General features: G+C 47.5%; 1 protein-coding gene and 1 pseudogene across 2 annotated transcripts; one reads left to right on the forward strand and one right to left on the reverse strand.

Moving 5' to 3' along the window:
* The first annotated feature begins 6,371 nt into the window (after positions 1-6,371).
* On the forward strand, positions 6,372-15,658 carry LOC115865465 (zinc finger protein 496). Of its 2 annotated transcripts, XM_060293191.1 has the most exons (7): positions 6,372-6,622; positions 6,740-6,965; positions 8,396-8,512; positions 8,861-9,287; positions 9,729-9,912; positions 12,396-12,495; positions 12,583-15,658. In XM_060293191.1, the coding sequence occupies exons 4-6, from the start codon at positions 8,898-8,900 to the stop codon at positions 12,416-12,418; spliced, it is 597 nt and encodes a 198-aa protein (XP_060149174.1). In that variant the 5' UTR covers positions 6,372-6,622; positions 6,740-6,965; positions 8,396-8,512; positions 8,861-8,897; the 3' UTR covers positions 12,419-12,495; positions 12,583-15,658. The 2 variants fall into 2 exon arrangements, with proteins under 2 accessions (XP_060149174.1, XP_060149175.1); XM_060293192.1 differs by lacking the exon at positions 12,396-12,495.
* A 4,191-nt stretch (positions 15,659-19,849) lies between these two features.
* LOC115865474 (mitochondrial transcription rescue factor 1-like) lies at positions 19,850-20,780 on the reverse strand (annotated as a pseudogene).
* Positions 20,781-21,120: the final 340 nt, after the last annotated feature.

A 21,120-nucleotide genomic window follows, 5' to 3' on the forward strand; every position in this document is an offset into this window, starting at 1 on the left:
TGGAGAAACTTACCCACTGCCTCCTAGAATCTAAGTAACTTGAATGGCCAGGGTTGTTTCCCTCCTAGAAGAGTCAAAGCCTGTCCAGGGGCAAAACCGTGAAAATCAGTGAGGAGAGAGAAAAGAACAGGCAGGAAAGAAGACACACAGTAAAGCAGCTGTGTGTCCACAGGAAATGTGCCTTCCCTAAGGTTTTGTAGCAGCTGTGAAATGCCACAATGCACCCGTCTTGGAGTGACTCTTATTTTCTTACCACTGACACCCCAGATCTGCCTGCTACACTCATCTCTGACTCCACGGCTAAGTTACCCTCACCTCCTGACAACCCCTGACCCTCAGTTAACCCCACCCCTCCTGAGCCCACCTCTAAATAGCCTGCAAAGCAGAAGTGACCCCACTTCCCTGGCACCGTCCTCCTCCTCCTCCAACCTTCAGCTGCAAACAGACCTCAAGAAGACACTTTCCTTCTTCCTTTATCAAGCCTCACTCCAGCGTCCTCTATGCTCCCTCCCTCAAGGCACCAGTACAATAAATCTGGTTGTTTCAGTTAACTGAATTTGCCAAGCTACAGGCTAGTCCCTGGTGGTCTGGATGAGTCAGTATTAACACCCCAATGCTCATGAACAGCCCCCCAAACTGATGTTTGGTGTTTTGGCTTTGTTTCTTTGACCACAGCATCCACATGTGACTTCGAGGAAAGGGATGGTACCTTTTTCCAGGGAACAAGTGGGTCATTTTAGGTGCTTTCATTGGAGTCCTTAAGTAGTTGGTTATGTTGGCCTTTGTGTAGTTCTCAAAGTCTTTTTGACTTCAGCAAGAGGAACAAAACAAAACATGAAAATAGATGAGCAGCCTTCATATGACAGCTGGGAGGCCTGTATTGCGAGAAAATTAATTAAGCCAAATTCCTTCACTCAACGGATTCTCACTGAGCCCTTTTTACCAGCCATAGCCTCTGCTAGATATGGGGGACCAGGTCAGAGCCCTGCTGTCCTTGCTTCCTGGAAGCCTGTGAATAAGTCACAGTAATATTCAGCACTATTACTCTTAGAACTGCTAGTCTAAGCTACAGTTTATTGAGCATCTACTATGCCCAGAACCATGCTGACCCCTTTACAACAGAGCTTCTCAAACTGCAAAGAGCTTGGACGTCCCTGGCGGTCCAGTAGTTAAGACTCCCCGCTTCCACTGCAGGGGGCGTAGGTTTGATTCCTGGTCGGGGAACTAAGATCCCACATGCTATGAGGCGTGGCAAAAAAACCCAAAACTTCAAAGAGCTAGAGAGTCCCCCTGTATCTGGCTAACCATGCAGGCTGTGTTTGGGGCCTGAGGGTTCTATTTCTAATGAGCTCCCAGGTAAGGCAGATGTGGTTGGTCCAGGAACCAGACGGCGAGGTGGCACATCTTATACACCTGTATTTGTCATCTGTCCACAAGCATATTCTGTGGAATGATGACCTCCTCTCCGGGGGAGGATGTAATTGCTGCCCTTCCGTATGTAGATACTAGGGTTTAGGAAAGCTACACATGGTACTTCATGGTGCACAGTTGACTTTCCACGTTTGGCATAATTTATGGTTTCCTTTCCTACAGCCCATTCACTTTCCACTCTGCCAGGTGAGCGTGTCATGTCTTCTCCTTCCTGCTCTCACACCTCTACCATCTCAGGCTCCTCACTGTTAGCCAAGGGCCCCGTGGATCAGTCAGGGTTCTCCAGGAAAACAAGACCAATAGGATATGTGTGTGTGTGTGTAAACCTGTCTTTACCCTTAAAGACTGATTGGTTGAGGCCCACCAACATTATGGAGGATAATCTGCTTTACTTAAAAGTCTACTAATTTATTTATTTTAAAATTTATTTATTTATAAATTTATTTATTTATAAATTTATTTATTTATTTTTGGCTGCATTGGGTCTTCGTTGCTGCACATGGGCTTTCTCTAGTTGCGGCGAGTGGGGGCTACTCTTCGTTACGGTGCACGGGCTTCTCATCGCAGTGGCTTCTCTTGTTGCAGAGCACGGGCTCTAGACACGTGGGCTTCAGCAGTTGTGGCACGCGGGCTCAGTAGTTGTGGCTCATGGGTTCTAGAGCTCAGGCTCAGTAGTTGTGGCGCGCGAGCTTAGCTGCTCTGTGGCACGTGGGATCTTCCCAGGCCAGGGCTCAAACCCACGTCCCCTGCATTGGCAGGCAGATTCTTAACCACTGAGCCACAAGGGATGCCCCAAAGTCTACTGATTTAAATGTTAATCTCATCTAAAAAAATATCTTCACAGCAAATCTAGACTAGTGTTTATCAAATACCTGGGCACACTGACCTTGCCAAGTTGATGCATAAAATACATCATCACACCCTGTTTCTTATTTTGCCAAAGTGTCTGAGTATTCAGAAGTCCACCATGGACTTCCACTCACCTGCTCCCTGTCAGCCTCAGGGCCCAGAGGTCACTTTGCCTTCTCCTCTCCCTTCACTGCTGCCCTTAGCTCCTGCCCAGCCCCTCCTTCTTTTAAGCCACACACTGTAATTCTCCCATCCTTAAGTTGGGACCCATGCTCCCTTGGCCACTGCCACTTTTTCTTGCCCAATTGTCTCCACTCCCTCACCTCCTTTCTCTCTCCAAACTATTCCAGCCCAGCAGCTCTACCACCTCTGCTCTGCTCAGGGGCCCTCTATACCAAATACTAGGGTCAGTATTCTTATCGGTGTTTTTCCTCATCTAATTTGTTCTTCCAGCAGCACTTATCTTCACGGAATATCCCTCTTTCTTGAAACACATTTGCCTGCCTGGGATCCCAAGGCTCGGCACTGCCCAGATTTCTCTCCCGCTCATGGTGGCTCCTCCTTCTCCTTCCCCTTTCCCCCCTTCCCCCTTTCTTCTTCTCCTCCCCCTCTGGATCTCCCTCCTCTCTTCCTAGTCTCCAAAGCTGGTGTGGCAGATCCACCCTCTCCAAGGCAGCTTCTCAACCTGCACTTGTCCATCCCAGGGTCTCAATTCCTGCTCCGTGCTAGGACAACAGATTTCCACCTCCAGCCTTGGCTTTCTCCCTGGACAGTCATAACGATTTGTCTTTTGAGCATTTCAGACGCAGCAAGTCCAAAACGCATCTTTGTCTCCTAACCCCTTCCCAGAAACCTGCTTTGCAGTCTCCTAGGCAGACCCTCCAATCACCCAACTGGGGCCAAAACTACACTCCTTTGACACCCAGCAGCACACCATGGGGGAAATCACCACTGTTCACCAGCTGACTCTGGAATGGACCATGTCCTGCCTGCATTTCTGTGGCTGCTTCCAACATGGCCTCTGCCTCCTCCATCCAGCTCCAATCTGTGCTGCACAGTGATCACGTAAAATCAAAGTCCCATCAGGCCATGCCCTCACTTGAAACCCTCTAAGTGTAAAATCCAGAGTCACTCCATTCCAGCCTCCCATTTCTCCAGGGGGCGGGGGACAAGCCTCCCGCTTTATGGCCTTTGCACATGCTGTTCCCTCTGCTGGAATGTTCTTTCCGCACACCTCTGTTCAGTTTGCCCTCCACCTGCTCTCTCCTCAAATGTTACCTTCTCATGAAGGACCTACCTGACCGCCCCAGCAGGATCCTCCTTAGCCTGCTTTATTTTTTTCATGCCATCTACCATCTGATTCCCCTTCCAGCTTCTAAAAGCCAGGATCTTCTGTCCACTATGGTCTCCCCAAGGTTGAAACAAATGGTGGCACACAGCAAGCCTTTCATAAAAATAGACACAATCAGCAACATAATATAAACCAAATGAAATGTACACATTAAGTGTGAGATGGCTCGATGGTCCTTGAGCAGCATTGACATTCAGGGTTCTCTTTCTGTTGCTTCACTAGTGGTATCTGTCCCAATCCCATCTCGTGTCAAGGAAAACTCCTTCCCATGGCCTCCAGTTGCCTCCCCACCTCCACCCTGAGCTCACACCCTACTGTACTTGCTCACTGGCTGCCTCACTGTGCTTCCACAACTTTAGGGCCTTTGCTCTCATGGTGGCTTCTACCTGGGACCCTGACCTCACCTAGGCTTGGGCTTGATCAACTCCCTCATCTCAGATGTCACAATCACAGTGGAACCTGTCCTGACCTCTTCTTTAATACTGTGACTGTCACCAGCTCATCCCCAGCACCCCTGTTCCCTGATGCTGCTCCACTTCCTTTTTCCTCTGCAGCATGGATCAAACATAGCAGATCATGTTATTGATTTTGCTAACTGCCCGCCCTGCCCCCTCTCAGCCATCCCCTCAGCGAACTGTGTTCACAGATGCACCCTGAGAACCTGGAATGGAGCCTAGTATAATGAACGCCTAGTAGGTACTCAGTACACATTTGTTGAACGATCTAATGGCCTTACATATTTAACAAGGTAGACAGCATCGTCCTTTTTCTGGATGAGGAAACTGAGGTGCAGAAAGGTTAAGTATACCTGAGATCACCTGGTTAGGAATTGATGAGGCAGGTTTTAACCCAGGTGCTCTGACTCATAACCCCTGTGCTAAGCGAAACGCAGAATAAACACAAAGCTTCGAAGAGATAACAGTGTACAGGGAGGTGTCAGGTCAGGGGAAGGAACTGGACAGGGCAGGGAGGATTGATCTGATGCTGTGCGCTAGGAATTTCTGGGCCCTGCATTTTATCTGCTTTAGAACTGCAGTGGGCAGAACTGTGAGCACAAATTACCAACACTCAACAGGTAGTTCCCTGCCCAGTCACAGGGCTGGGAACCCAGGCAGAGGATCTAGACTTTTAGAGCAGGTTGCGCTATTTGCCAAAGTACCTTAGTCGGACCTGCCTTGGCGAATCCTTGGCTCTTCCCCAGCTTCTCCTCCAGGCCATGGTGCCTGGCTGGTGTTCCTGAGAAGGGGGTGCACGTGAATCCTGTTAACGCTGAGTCCAGTTAAGTGGGTGGCTCCCACTTGTATCTGCAGGTTCCAGGTAAGAACTCTGGGTGGCCCTGCCGGCATTTGGCTCTATTTGGGGGAACAATCACTTTACACAAAAATGAGCGTTACTCCTTTGCTTTGATTCATCTCCTGCAAAAGTCACAGAATCCAAGCATTCGGCAAATGGTGGCTCCCAGTAACTCCCCTACTCAGGAGTGATTATTCATAATTGAGAGGAAGAAACAAAAGGCTCCCAAGTCCAAGGAAAAGCAACACTGCTAAGAAATCCCGGTCCTCAGTCCATCCACCTCTCTCCCACCTGCTCAACCAGGCCACTTTCTTTCAGGGAACTGGTATTGTCCTACTTGATCTGAGAAAAATCATTTATCTGCAGTAGTGTATCACCTCTAGGAGATGTAGACACTTCTCTGCCTTCTTCCGTGGGGGAGTCCAACTTCAGTGCCAGGCAGATGAAGAAAGAGAAGGGTTGGTGGGAATCAGGCCTGCTCAGGGACCCGATACATGCTTGCTCCCAAACCCAAGAACCTGGAAGATTAAGGATGACCCCAGGAAGACCCCTCTGAGTCCCTGAGCTATGTTCAGCATAAGGCAGTGGCAAGGAGCCCTATCTAGAGGTCCAGAGGCCCTAATTCTTCTTGCCCCTCACGGCCCCTCGACCTCAAGTCAAAGTCCCTTAACCTGTCCCTCGGCCTCGGTGTGAACAGCTAGCTACACCCTACACTTAAGGGAGCAATAAGCACTCCGACCACCCACTGGGGGCCGGGATTGACCAAAGTTCCTCTGCGCACTCCCCAGAGCTGTCCTGATGCTCAGAAGGGATGTGTAAGGGCCGCTGTGAAAGTCCACAAACCCCCCAAAAGCCGGAGCTTAAACCTTGGGCATCCGATAGATGACGAATAGGGGAGGTGACTCACGTTCTCCAGTCCTCCTCGTCTCTTCAGCGGCCGCGGGCCGGACCTAGAGGAGGGGTTTTGGCTGGAAAGGGGTTGGACCTGTCAGGGCGCGGGGTGCGGGGCGGTCACACCGGGATTCTGAAATGTAGCGGCCCACTGTGCGCGGCAGCCTTCTTCCTCCGCTCCCCCTCCCAATTCCAGCATTCAGCCTCGGCTCCAGTATCGTCCCTTCCGGGCGTCCCCAAGCCCGTGTGGGAGTCCGAAGGGGTAGAACAGCGAAGAGAGGAGCCCCCAGGCCAACCTTCCCACACCGGCGGCTGTCCACGGCAGGGCGCACCCGCGCGAGCCCTCCTGCTGACCGTGTTCTCTGCACCCCCCCCGCTCTGCCACCCGCCTCCAGGCGCGGTCCTAGCTGAGCCTTCGACGACCCGGCCTCCCGCCCCGCCTCGACGCGCGCCCCCCGCGCGAGCCCGCGGGGAGGCAGGGCAGAGGCGGTGTGGTTGACCCACAAGGCCCCCGGCCAAGCTCCTAGGCCGGGTCGCAAGCGGAGCGGAGCGGGGCGTGGCAGGGCGGGGCGCGCCGGCCGGGCCGGGCCGGGCCGGGGGTGTCGGATGTCACCCCCAGCGCACACCTCGGCCGGGGGGCGGAGGAGCGAACCACTGAGATGCGGAGACCTCCCCGGTCCTAGAGCGGAGCAGGAAGTGTCCCAGGGGAGGGAGCCGGAGGGCTTCGGCCTTTCCTTTCCTCCGCGTCCGGCGGGCTCCGGAGGCGGTCAGGCCTGCACGGCCCGCCAACTGGGACGCGGCGCGGCGGTGAGTGCGGCCCAGGCGGCCCAGGCTTCTGTGGCCCGCGCGCCCTGCCTCGCTTCCAGGAGCCGTGCGGTGAGTCTCCGGGGAGGGGGATAAGACAACACAAATGTTGTTTTTCAGGCGCCTCCATTTGCTACCATTTCTTCCCTCCTAAGCGGAGCCGTGGTTTTCTGGATGAGCAGGAGACGGGGGCTCGGCTAGCCAGGGACGGAGTGGCCTCTGCAGAGAACCCGCCTCAGGAAGCACACCCGGGGGACCGGGCTGGAAGGATGAGGAGCTGCTGCCGCAGACTTCCGCCGCAGGAGGGATTTGAGTTAGACGCAGGGAAGGAGTTCCAGGCTGTGAGGTGAGGAGCCGGGAACTGGGTAAAGTGGAGGTGGATGTGTGTATGTGTAGGGAGGGAAAGGGAGAGAGGGAAAAGGGAGAGAGATCTGGAGCGAGGAAAGGCTTGCCCTTTTTCCTGCCATAAAATGCCCATCCCCTCCTCTTTCTGCTGATCCAGCTCTGTTCCTCCGCCTAGAGCTTCTTTAAGCATGCCCCGCCCCCCTGTGGGATCTTCTTGGACCAACGTTAATTCATTCATCACACATCATTTCTGAGACTCTTATGTGCCAGGTGCTAGGGTGACAGGAACACGGCTGTCTGGTTAGGGATGATGGGCAGAGCCTAGAGCCAGATGCCCGAGAGCGGGTATCTGAGTACTGACTGAGGGTGGGGCACAGGGTGGGTGCAGACCTGAGGAACCTAGAGGCCCTGCAGGTGTGTGATGGCTGAGTTCATGGAACGTGGCAAGTGAGTAAGGCTGAGATTGGGTGTCAGATGCAGGAGCAGACACTGGACGAACTCCGGAGGTGGGGCAAGCTGTAGCGTGTCCAGCCAGATACCCTCAAAGTCCTTTTATGCCAGTCTGTATTTGTTTTCATGTTGGAAAGCAAAGAGGTATAGAGATTTGGGTTTTTCTGATTGCCATACAGTGGCTTTGTTGTTCTTCTGTGAAGAACACTTGTCTTCCTGTGAAATGGGAATGAGGCCTGCGTTTTGCACGGAACCCTTGGGGGGTGGGGGCACTGAGCTGTTAAGATTAAGGTGCTGGCATGCTGGGGAGCCTCATAAACCTGGTGAGGAGGGCAAGTGACCATGTCCAAGGATCTCAGAGGCCTTATGGTGGGAGGGGGGGACTGTGTGCGACCCCATGTGCCATTCATTTTCCCTAGGTCCCATAGTTTTGAGTAGTGGCCGCTACTCTCTGATGTCACTCTGTATGTGTTCACTGGGGAGGTGGAGGGGCCCCTGAGCCCCACCCTACAGATATGGAGGCTGTGCCATGAGTGCCCAACCTCTGCTCTGCCTGAGAAAGGTCTGTGAGGTGTGTGTGGTTTTCTTCATTGTGGTCTGAAGAGAAGAGAAGGCAAGATGGGTGGAGGCCAGGTGGAAGGTCCAGACATCGTTAAATATACGCTAAAGTTTACTATTCAGACTTTAGTGAGTTGGGTGGAGGTTCGTCTGAAAGCACTGATGTTTTTAAATACATGATGTTATTTTTCTGGAGGAAACTCGGGATGTGGCTGCCTCTTTTGACTTTCTCCATCTCTTGTCTGGGGATCTCCTAGGCTGTCTGCTTTATTCCCTGCTTCCCAGTGCATAGTCCGCTGAGCAAGGCCGATTCTCAGTCGGTGTTGGTCTAGCACTGATCGTCAGCCCTAGCCACCAGCAGGATGAATTTCCTGGATCAGCTTTGAAGACTTTTCCTGTGCATGTCTGTCTTTGTCCTTCTAGCTCATTTTGTAAAGGTCTCAAGGGCAAGGACGGTGACTTTGGCTCTGAAGCCTCAAGATAGCGGCCTTCTCAGCTCGTCCATTTCAGGTCCTTTCCAGGAGGACCTGGACACCGAAGGTACCACAGAGCGTTAATTACATCTCTCTCCTGCATGCGGCCCTGTTGATCTCCTGGGATGCTTGGAACGCCAGTGCCACATTGAAATGCCACTGATTTTCTCCTGGACTCCCTGCCTTGTTTGTCCAGTCACCCAGTTAGGGGAATCACAAAATGATGCTTTTGGGAATGGGGTCATTCCTTCTCTCCCTTTGTTTAAGGATCATCCACACTGACACTTCTCACATGTCCCAGGGCTTCTCCCAAGGGCTGGTCTCTGTGGGCTTTTTCACTTTTCCCATCACCACCCCCAAAAAACTACTGCAGGAGACCAGAACATTGAAGCCAGTGATTTCTGTTTGGAAATAGGGTCGTCTTCTGCTGCTGACCCCCATCAAATCCCATCATGCCCACAGCCCTGTGCCCCCGAGTCTTGGCTCCGAAGGAAAGTGAGGAGCCCAGGAAAATGAGGAGCCCACCGGGAGAGAACCCTAGCCCCCAGGGTGAGCTTCCCAGCCCCGAGTCCTCCCGCCGCCTCTTCCGACGTTTCTGCTACCAGGAGGCGGCGGGCCCCAGGGAGGCCCTGCACCGCCTCTGGGACCTGTGCCGGGGCTGGCTGCGGCCTGAAAGGCACACCAAGGAGCAAATTCTGGAGCTGCTGGTGCTGGAGCAGTTTCTGGCCATCCTGCCCCGGGAGATCCAGGGCTGGGTGCGGGCCCAGGAACCTGAGAGTGGCGATCAGGCTGTGGCTGCTGTGGAGGCACTGGAACGAGAGCCGGGGAGACCCTGGCAATGGGTGAGCAGAGGGGGCTGGGCTGGGCTGGGCTGGGCTGGCTGGGAGGATGGGAAGGGAGAGGGAGAGAGTGGGGCTGGGCAGCAGGTGTGGAAAGGGGGGCCACCTTGTGCTTTGATGGTTTGGTGGGGTCACGCGTCCCCTGGCCAGGGATGAGGAATTCCATCTAGAGCTATGTGCTTCAGTTATGCCCACATTGAAGTTTGGTTTTCTAAAAAAGCAGATTCCATTCCCTAAAGGCCCTCATTGGTGGCATGGTTATGTTACCCCCGCCCCCGCACTTTATAGCCCTGTACAAGGCTGGGACTGAGCTTCTAGTGGTAGAGTCAACAGTCAGCAGGCCCAGGGAGGGAGGGGTTTGCCCAGTCCCTGGCACAGTTGCTGGTCCTCATCTGGCCAGGGACCCCTCCACCGAGCTCTGAAAAGCCCTCTCTGGGATTGCAGCTCAAGCACTGTGAAGACCCCGTGGTGATTGACGATGGGGACAGCCCTCCAGACCAGGAGCAGGAGCGGCTGCCAGCAGAACCCCAGAGTGACCTTGCAAAGAGCCAGGACGCCCAGCCCATGGCCCTGGCTCAGGGCCCCGGGCTTCCAAGCAGACTCTCGGGCCAGCTCAGCGGGGACCCAGGTAGGGAGCCCAAGGGAGTGGGGAAGGGGTGTTTGTACCTAGTCCTGTGCAATTGGAAGTAGCTCTTGACATTTTTAGTTCTCTCCTTCCCCCTAAGTAGCCTGGAACCATTTTCAGCGTCTGGTTCTTCCCTAGAGCAATTCAATCAGAATCTCATGAGAGTATCCTCTTCATGGGTGCCAGGTCTGCCCAGAGGGACCTCTACTATGGGTAGGTGTTTTTGAGGCTGCATCATCTTGTCTCTTTGAGGGCGCACCTCTCGGCTTTGTTGGTCTGGGGACAGCTGGGCACCGTCGCCATCCCAATAGGGCCTGTGTGGGGAGCTGAGCATGGCCATGTCCTCTTGTCTCTCTGAACCGCTCTTTCCCCAGCCAAGCAACTTCCGCTCTCAGGATTGTTATAATATTGCAAAGAAATATAAAAATGCTTCCTAGGGGATAGGGTGGTATCTTCAGGACTTGGAGCATGGATGTTGGCTAGACGTGTCTGAATATCTGTACAAAATGCACCAATGGCCACAGTCAGGTGGCTTTAGCAGCAGATACACTTGGCTTTGAATCCTCCAGGTATGACCCAGGGCATGCTTCTAAACTCTGCAAGCCTCAGTTTCCTGGTCTGTCCAGTGGAGATAATCTCAATAAAGTGAGTCACATGAAATTTTGGTTTCCCAGTACATAAAAAATTTGTGTTTACACTGTAGTCTATTAAGTGTCCGATAGCATTATGTCTAAAGAATCAATGTATATACTTTAATTGAAAATATTTTATTGCGGATTATCATGTGAGCCTTCAGCACGATGAAATGTTTTTGCTGGTGAAGGGTCTTGCGTCCATGCTGGTGGCTGCTGACTGATCAGGTTGGTGGTTGCTGAAGGTTGGGGTGCCTGGCAGTTTCTTAAAATAAGACCACAATGAAGTTTGCCTCATCCATTGAATCGTTCCTTTCACGAACAGTCTCTCTGTAGCACGTAATGCTGTTTTATAGCATTTTACCCACAGAACGTCTTTCCTTTTAAAATTGGAGTCAGTCCTCTCAAACTCTGCCATTGCTTTATCAACTAAGTTCAGATAATATTCTAAATCCTTTGTTGTCATTTCAGTAGTCTTCACAGCATCTTCACCAGGAGTAGATTCCATCTCAAGAAACCACTTTCTTTACTCGTCCATAAGAAGCAACTCCTCATCCATTCAAGTTTTATCATGAGATTGTCACAATTCAGTCACATCTTCAAGCTCCACTTCCAATTCTGGTTCTCTTTGCTGTTTCCACCACATCTGCAGTTTCTTCCTCCACTCAAGTCTTGAACCTCTCAAAGTTATCCATGAGGATGGGTATCACCTTCTTTCAGACTTCTGTTAATGTTGATATTTTGATCTCTTCCCATGAATGTTCTTTTTTTTCTGGCTGTGCCGCGCAGCTTGTGGGATCTTAGTTCCCCAACCAGAGATTGAACCTGGGCCCCGGCAGTGAAAGCACCGAGTCCTAACCATTGGACTGCCAGGGAATTCCCGTGAATGTTCTTACTGGCATCTAGAACGGTGAATCCTTTCCAGGAGATTTTCAGTTTACTTTGTCCAGATCCGTCAGAAGAATCACTGTGCATGGCAGCTATTACCATGTGAAATGTATTTCTTAAATGATAAGACTTGAAACTTGAAAGTACTCTTTGACCTGTGGGTTTCAGAATGGATGTTATGTTAGCAGGCATGAAAACAATGTTAATCTCGTCCATCTCATCAGGGAGCTCTTGGGTGACTAGTCAAAAAGCAGTACTATTTTGAAAGGAATCTTTTTTTCTGAGCAGTAGATCTCAACAGTGGGCTTAAAATATTCAGTAAACCATGTTGTAACCAGATGTGCTGTCATCTAGGCTTTGTTCCATTTATAGAGCACAGGCCGAGTAGATGTAGCATGATTCTTAAGGGAAGTTTTAGTAGTTTTGGAATTGTAAATGAGCACTGGTTTCAACTTACAGTCACCAAATGCATTAGCACCTAACAAGAGAGTCAGCCTGACCTTGGAAGCTTTGAAGCCGGGCATTGCCTTCTCTCTAGCTCTGATAGCCCCATAGGTGGCATCTTCTTCCAATATAAGGCTATTTTGTCTAAACTGAAAGTCTGTTGTGCAGTGTAGCCACCTTCATTTCATGATCTTGGCTAAATCTTCTGGATGACCGGCTGCTTTACCTTGGACTTTTAGGTTATGGAGACTGGCTTTTTCCCTTAAACCTCATGAACCAACCTCTGCTAGCTTCAAGCTTTTCTTTCTCAGCTTCCTCACCTCTCTCAGCCTTAATAGATTGAAGAGAACTAGGGCCTTGTTCTGGATTAGGTTTTCGCTTAAGGGAAGGTTGTGGCTGGTTTGATCTCTCCAGACCACTAAAACTTTCACCCTATCAGCCATAAGGCGGTTTTGCTTTCTTGTGTGTTCATTGGAGTAGCACTTTTAATTTCTTTCAATAACTTTTTGTTTGCATTTGCAGCTTGGCTGCTGCAAGAGGCCTAGCTTTCAGCCTGTCTCAGCTTTTGACGTGCCTTCCTCACTTCGTTTAATTATTTCTGTCTTTTGATTTAAAGTGAGAGGTATGCGGCTCTTCCTTTCATGTGAACACTTAGAGGCTATTGTAGGGTTATTAATTGGCCTAATTTCAGTATTGTTGTGTCTCACAGAATAGAGAGGCCCGAGGAGAGGGAGAGAAGTATGGGAGCCACTGGAACACACACAACATTTATCAGTTAAGTTTGTTGTCTTATATGGGCATGGTTTACGGCACCCCAAAACAATTACAATAGTAACATTTAAGATCACTGATCACAGATCACCGTAACAAATACAATAATGGAAAAGTTTGAAATGTTATAAGAATTACCAAAATGTGACACAGAAACGTGAAGTGAGCAAATTCTTTTGGGAAAATGTTACCAGTAGGCTTGTTTGATGCAAGGTTGCCACAAACCTTCAGTTTTTAAAAAAAGTAATATCTGCAGAGTGCAATAAAATGAGGTATGCCTGGATACCCATAAAATACTGAACAGGGGGCCTGAGCTGCCCATGGTTTGTTTGGATTTTTTTGATTTTTTTTTTTTTTGCTGTGCCATGCAGCATGCGGGATCTTAGTTCCCTGACCAGGGATCAAACTCGTACCCCCTGCAGTGGAATCATGGAGTCCTAACCACTGGACAACCAGGGAATTCCTGCCCATGATTTCTAGTTGAAGTAATTAATCATCATGGAAAGAAGTGGTGCTCTCAGTTTGAAGGAAGTGACCTGTAGGGTGTGAGGGTTAGTTTGGGCAGAGTTGTGCTACAGTTGTGCTATAGTTATAGATGGAAAAAGAAAGTATGAGGAGACCAGGAATGCGTTCCTATGATTCACAGAAGTTGTCCTTGTCATTGTAATAAGGTTTTCAGTTTTTAAAAGTTACATATTACATTTCTTTATGTGTGAAACTATACTGATTTCTGTACAAATCAAATTAACGCTCCAGCCTCTCCTTGGTTAAAAGTCAAGACAGATGTGCTAGTTTGTTTGGGCTGCCATAATAAAGTCCCACAGACTGGGCAGCTTAAACAACAGAAATTTATTGTCTCATGGTTCTGAAAGCTGGAAGTCCTAGATCAAGGTATCAGCAGAGTTGGTTTCTCCTAAGACCTGATTCTCCTTGGCTTCTAGACAGCCATCTTCTCCCTGTTTCCTCACATGGTCTTCCCTGTGTCTGTGTCCTAATCTCCTCTTATTATAAGAGCCTCAGGCATATTGGATTAGGGCTCACCCCAATTACCTCATTGTAACTTAATTATCTCTTGAAAAGCCCTATGTCCAAATCTAGTCCCATTCTGAGGTACTGGGGGTTGGGACTTCAACATATGAATTTGGCAGGGGTGCAATTCAGCCCATAACCACAGGCATGAGAAACAACCATTTGCCCAAATAAACAATGCATGTGCAAGCAGCCTGGGTTATGCAGGTTGATGATGGCCATGACAGGACCCTCAGGAGGAGGAGGTGCTTCAGGAACTGTAGCAGCCTGCTCACTTCCGGGTGAAGTTCTGAGATGATCCAGCTACCATGGATGGGCTTTGGGGCAAAAGGGTCAGCGCTTCCATTTCCTTGAGCAATAATGAATGGACAAAGTAGGCATGATGAGAGTTAGCTGTTGACACCTTAAACGTTCAGGTGATTTATCATTGGGAAGCACTTCCAGTAAAAGCCATATAGTTCCTAATCTTGAAGCTTTTCCCCCAAATATAGATTTTGCTTAGAGGCTGAAAGCTGTCCAAAGTAATCTTTAAAGCGTCGATGTGCTCATTTATCAGGTGAAAGATAGGGTAGGGCTGTGTTTTATACCCCAGAAGGTGGTAGGTATGAGAGCAGAATGAAAACATGCCTTCCTCGAATCCATGCCCACCTAGCCTGAGCTGCTGGCAGCGGAGTGATGAGGCTGCCTTCCGTGGGGAATTCTCCTCACACACCCCCACCCCAGTGTCACTGCTGGTCTGAGCTGGCTCCTGTCTCAGGCTGTCGTTCCAAATAGCCACACCTGCCCCTGCTGTTTGCCGAACGCTTTATGTCCCAGGTGTGAGAGGTGAGGAACACTGGCTTCTAATGTTAGCTTTGACACTGATTTCACATCATGAGCTGCGGGTAACCTCCCAGATTGTCTCCAAACTGAGAGGTGATAGTGCAGCTTCTTCTGTGAAAGGGGTACCTTTTTGAAACACAGCTCATTTCGACATGGCTGCACCATGGGCCAGGTATGTGGCTCACTTCTTGCAGAAGCCTGGGCACATGCTGGTCAGGGGAGAGAAATCATATGAGAATGTAGCAGAAGCGCTTGGGAGCCCAAGATAAGGGAGAGTGAGATGATCCCAGTACTACAATGTGTACACATTTTGAGTGATGGTGGTTGGGCACTGTGGGAGGTGCTCTTCCAGGAGCATCTGATAGAGATAATAGTCTTTCTTAAAGAGCTTTGCAATTTATAAACTTATAAATGTATACATTTATATGACACTGGAGTCCCACAATAATCTTAATTGCTAACAGCTCTTACTGACCCCTTTTACTCCATGGACCTCTAACCTTCATTTCCCTTGTATTGTGGATGATACAGCTGACGTCCCTGGACCTTCAGGGAGTCACATAGCTAGTTGGTGGCAGAGCCAACTGGACCCCAGGCATTCCCCGTTACTGCCCCCACTGACATGTCTGAAAGCAAAGTGACAGAAATCCTTATTTTGCAAGTGCTTTTTTTTTTTTTTTTTTTACTTAAATTATTTATTTATTCATTGGCTATGTTAGGTCTTTGTTGTTGCGCGCGGTCTTTCTCTAGTTGCAGCGAGCGGGGGCTACTCTTCATTGTGATTTGCGGTGGCTTCTCTTGTTGTGGAGCACAGGCTCTAGGTGCGTGGGCTTCAGTAGTTGTGGCTTGTGGGCTGTAGAGTGCAGGCTCAGTAGTTGCGGTGCATGGGCTTAGTTGCCCCGCAGCATGTGGGATCTTCCTGGACCAGGGATCGAACCCGTGTCCCCTGCATTGGCAGGCGGATTCTTAACCACTGTACCGCCAGGGAAGTCCCGCGGGTGCTTTTTATGTGCATCATCTGGTAATCCTCTTTCTACAGGTGAAAAAAGAGACTCAGGATTTTATGAGCTATCCATTTCTGATCTCTTTCAGTCCTGCAAGACACTTCCCTTCTTCAGGAAGCGAGTTTGAGGGACGCACAGCAGGTGACTGCCCTCCAGCTGCCCCCGGTGAGTGTTTTCTTCAAGGGTCTTTGAGAACCCCATATTTGCCTGTCTCTAAGCTGCATGGCCGCTTTTCCAGGACCCCAGCCAGTTTGCTGTCTGCCCCACAGCCCTAGCAGAGAAAAACTAATACAGGAAGGGCATGAGTTTGTAAGATGCTCTTCTGCATCCCTCCTGCCTGTGTAGTCCTGGCTGTTTGTCACCTTTGGGAGCCTTTGTGCAGACAAAGATGGTGGAAAACAAATGCCCTGGAGTCCTCGTCTGTTGTCCTCTTGGCATCTTAGAGTTCCTTTCCTGTGAAAAAAGAGAGACCTCTTCACTCTTTTACTTCATAGGTTATTTTTTTTATTTAATAATAATCACGGTAGTAGCTATGTCAGAAATATTAGGAAATGGAGGAAAAAAGCACAGATTATTTCAGCACCGTCACACAACCGTGCAGTGAGTTGTTAGGGAATCTCCTCTGCATTTTCCCCTTCCGTGTTCCCTCACGAGGCTTACTTTCTCAGATGTCCTCACAGGATAGGGGCTGGTGTTGGTCTGGCAGGTGCTCTCACCCACCTCTTTTCAGCCCGGTTTCTGCCTTCGGCCTTGGTTTCCCACCATACCCCTTCATTTTTATTTCTAACGCTTTCCATTGGCTGGCATAAAATTTAGTTACTGTACCACAGAGTCATCTCCTCCCACAAGAATGGGCTGTGTGAAGGTATGGACTTTGTTTTGTTTCTGGTTTCCTGGCAGCTGGAAGACTGAAGGACAGTAGATGCACAGGAAACACATCTCAAGTTTGCTGTCTGCACAGTGCATTCAATAAGACTTTAAACTTGGGGAGTGGAGAGGGCTCAGGATAGGAAGGAATTAACCAGGGTACATGGGATGGGGTGTCTCTATTCCCTCAGTGCTGTACTCATGGGCCCTAGTGCTCAGCACACGTGTTTTAGCATCCTCTGTGTACTGTGGTAGTTGTTGAACACAAATGACCCAAAGGAGATGAAACTCATATTTCTTATTAAAACTTGATACCTTTGACCAGTATGACACACAAGGAGATACTGTGAATTTAATATCTAATGAGCTTTGGTATTCATCTTGTGAAAGGAAAATGTAGATTTTGATAAATCAATGCTGTTTTATCACTCTATTGAGGACAGTTTCTGCCTAGTGCACTAGAAATCACCATTGTGAAGGTCTTTTTTTTTTTAGTTTTTAAAAAAAATTCATTTGTGGTAGAATGTGCATAACATAAAATTTAGTATCTTAACCATTTCTAATGTACAGTAGTGTTTTTAAGTGTTCAGTAATGTTAAACATATTCACATTGTTGTGTAGCCAATCTCCAGTATTTTTTCATTTTGCCAAGTTGAAATTCCTCACAAATTAAGTAATTAATTCCCTCCATTCCCTCATACCCCCAGCCCCTTGAAACCACCATTCTACTTTTTCTATGATTTGACTACGCTAGATAGCTCATAAAAGTGGAATCCCACGGTATGTGTCTTTTTCTGACTGACTTATTTCATTTAGCGTAATGTCCTCAAGGTTCATCCATGACGTAACATGTGTCAGAATCTCCTTCCTTTTTAAGGCCGAATAATATTCCATGGTATGTATGTAATGCATTTGGTTTATCTGTTCATTCATTGATGGACACACCTTTTATTATAAATAATGCTGCTATGATCATGGGTGCACATAAAGTTTATTTATTTTTTTACACAATTGTAGATTCACATGTAGTTGTAAGAAATAACAAGAGATCCCTTGTACTTTTACACTAAATGGTAACATCTTGTAAAAATATAATACAGTATCACAACTAGCACATTGACATTGATACATATAGGATACAGATCATTTGCTTCACTGGAGGATCCTTCATGTTGCCTTTTACAGCCAAACCCACTTCTCTTTTACCCCATGCTCTCATCCTTCTCTGACAACCACTAATCTGTTTTACATATCTGTAATGTTGTCATTTCAAAAAAATTATATAAATGGATTTATCAGCTTAATTCTGTGGAGCTTCAGCCAGGGTTTTACATGTATCAGTAGTCCATTCCTTTTTTAGTGCTGAGTAGAATTCCTTGGATATACCACAGTTTGTTTAACCCGTTACCTGTTGAAGGACATCTAGGTTGTTTCCGGTTTGGGGCCATTTTGCATAAAGCTGCTGTAAACATTTGTGTACAGGTTTTGTGTGAACATCGGTCTTCATTTCTTTGGGTTAAAAGCACAGGCATTCGGTTGTTGGGTTGAATGGCAAGTGCCTATTTAGTTTTTTAGGGAACTACTACATCCTTTTCCAGAGTGACTGTACCATTTTGCATTCCTATGAACAATGTATGTCTGATCTACATTTTTCACATCCTCCCACCATTTGTTGTCACTTTTTTTATTTTAGCCATTCTGATAAGTGATATCTCATTATGGTTTAAATTTGCATTTCCCTAGTGACTAGTAATGTTGTACATCTTTTCAGGTGCTCAGCTGCCATGTGAATATCCTCTTATGTGAAATGTTTCTTCATGACTTTTGCCTGTGATCTAATTGGACCATTTACTTTTTCACTGTTGTTTCAAGAGCTCAGTATATATTCTAGATACTTGTCCTTTGTTGGATATGTATTTTGCAAATGTATCCTCTCACTCTGGAACTTGTCTTTCCATCCCTTTAACAGAGTTTTTAGTAGAGCAAAAGTGTTAAATTTGGATTAAGTCCAGATTGTGAGTTTTTCCTTTTAAGGATCACGCTTTTGGTGTAAAGTCTAAGAACTCTTTTGCTTAGTCTTAGATCCCAAAGATTTTCTGCATCCCTCCTGCCTGTGTAGTCCTGGCTGTTACGTACGCATTTTGCATTTAAGTCCATGATACATTTAATCCATGATCTGTGATCCATTTACATTTAAGTCCATGATCTCTAAGTTTTGTATAAGGTGTAAGACTTAGGTCAAGATTCATGTTTTTTGCCAGTGGACGTCCAGTTGCTCCAGCACCATTTGTTGAAAACGTTCTTTCCCCCACTGAATTGCTTCTGCTCCTTTATCAAAAATCCATTGAGCATATTTGTGTGGGTCTTTTCCCAGGTTCTCTGTTCTGTTCCGTTGATCTATTTGTCTCTCTCTCTAATAGTACATAATTTTGATTACTGTACCTTATACTAAGTCTTGAAATTAGGTAGATTGATTCCTCCTTTTTTATTTTATTTTCTCAAAATTATTTTAGCTATTTTAGTCCCTTTGCCTTTCTCTGTGAATTTTAGAATAATCTTGTCCATATCTATAAAGGGTATAACTGAGATTTTGATAGGAATTTTGTTAAACCTGTGTATCAATTTGGGGAGCATTGACATTTTTATCATCTGAATCTTTCAATCTGTGAATGCAGAATCCTTCTCCATTTACTAATTTTTTTGATTTCTTTCATCACTGTTATGTAGTTCTTAGCATATAAATTTTGTATGTGTTTTGTTAGATTTATATGTAGGTACTTCATTTTTTGAGGAATTATAATTTTTATTTTTAATTTTGATGATAACACATCCATTTATAGTATAAGAAACACAATTGATTTTTGAATGTTTATTTTCTATTCTGTGACCTTGCAGGATTCATACATCAGTTTAAGGAGGGTTTGGGGTTTTTATTTTATTTTAAACAGTTCCTGGAGTTTCTCTGTAGACAATCGTGTCATCTGCAAATAAAGGTAGTTTTCTTTCTTTCTTTCCAGTTTTTATGCATTTATTTCCTTTTCTTGCCTCATTCCACTGGCTAGAACTCCCAGCACAATGTTGAATAGCAGCAGCGGGGACAGACATCCATCCTTGCCTTGTTCCCGATATTAGGGGAAATGCATTCAGTCTGTCACAATTAAGTATAATGTTAGCTGTAAATTTTAAATAAATTATCAAGTTGAGTAAGTTTCTTAATTCCTGTTTTTCTGGAGTTTTTATTATGTGTGATTGTTGAATTTGTCAAAACCTTTTCTACTTCAGTTGATATGATCACATGAATTTTCTTTAGGCTGTTAATATTATGGATTGTATTGATTGGCTTCCAAATATTGAACCAACCTTGCTTCCCTGGAATAAACGCCTTGTCATGGTATAAAATTCTGTTTATATATTGCTGAATTTTATTAGCTATTATTTTGTTAAGGATTTTTTTTTTTTTTTTTTGCTAAAAAGCAATCCCATTTATTTGAGTGTACTTTTTTTAGGCAATTTTAACTTTTTCCACCGCCGTAACACCACTCTATTTCTCACTGCTGGTCTTCTCTTCAAACACTTTTTTCAGGAGAATCCTCATCACTGTTTCTGCTTCTCTATCCTCTCCAATTAGAAGATCCAATGTATCTCCCACTTTCACCGTTCTGCTTTTCTTCCATAATTTTTTCCCGTTCAGCCTGAGTTCACCTTTGTAGAATGCATCTTCCACTTTGTTTCTGCTGATATCTAGGCCCGTCTTCAGGATAACATCATATCGGAAAGCCTGCACTACTTTGTCCAGGTCCTTATGGTCTCTGACTGCACTGGGGTCGTCCTCTGGCTCCTCTTCTTGCTCATTTATCTCATGAGTCCCCTTCATCTTCCACTTTTTGCAGAATCTTTTTAGTGGATCTTTTAGAGTTTACATTACTTTGGAGTCTTATGGAAAATGGGAAAGTATATTCTTTTGTTTGTTTGTTTGTTTGTTTTGTTTTTGCGGTATGCGGGCCTCTCACTGTTGTGGCCTCTCCTGTTGCGGAGCACAGGCTCTGGACGCACAGGCTCAGCGGCCATGGTTCATGGGCCGAGCCGCTCCGCGGCATGTGGGACCTTCCCGGACCGGGGCACGAACCCGTGTCCCCTGCATCGGCAGGCGGACTCTCAACCACTGCGCCACCAGGGAAGCCCATAAAATATATTCTTGAGATATAAAAAGCCCTGAGAATCTCAGTGAGAAAATGTTATGGAAAAATGTTTTATAATTTGAAGCATTTAACTTGGTACTAGACAAATATAAGTATCGATTCCAGGAAGCACAGTGTTTATGTGAAGGTGTCCCTCGTAGCGCTCTGCAGAGCCCAATCCAGGCATCTGGCTTTCTTAAAACACTTCTGGGCAATCTGAGGCTAGTCATAGCCATGGCTTGTACGATCTTCCCGGGTCCTCAAGGTCAAGGGAAACTGGACACCAGCGTCCTCGAGCTTGCGGTATGCGTCTGCAGCCAACAGGAACGGCAGGGCCCAGGGGGAGACGGCCTCGGCCCGCTGGGTTCGCAAGGCCCCTAAGAGCCCCCGGATCCACGGGGCGTCCCAAGCTGGCCCGGCTGGGGCAGGACGCCAGAGACTCACGCGGAGACCTGGCAGGAGCGCGGGCAGGGGACTGGAGCTCGCCCTGCCCGTATTTCTCATGTGCTTGCTGTGAAGCAATACCTGTCAGTGGTTTTTGTTTGTTTTCTTTACTGTCTTTGCCTAGTTTTGTTC

This window comes from Globicephala melas, unplaced genomic scaffold, assembly GCF_963455315.2.
Source record: "Globicephala melas unplaced genomic scaffold, mGloMel1.2 SCAFFOLD_724, whole genome shotgun sequence".
Lineage (NCBI taxonomy): Eukaryota > Metazoa > Chordata > Mammalia > Artiodactyla > Delphinidae > Globicephala > Globicephala melas.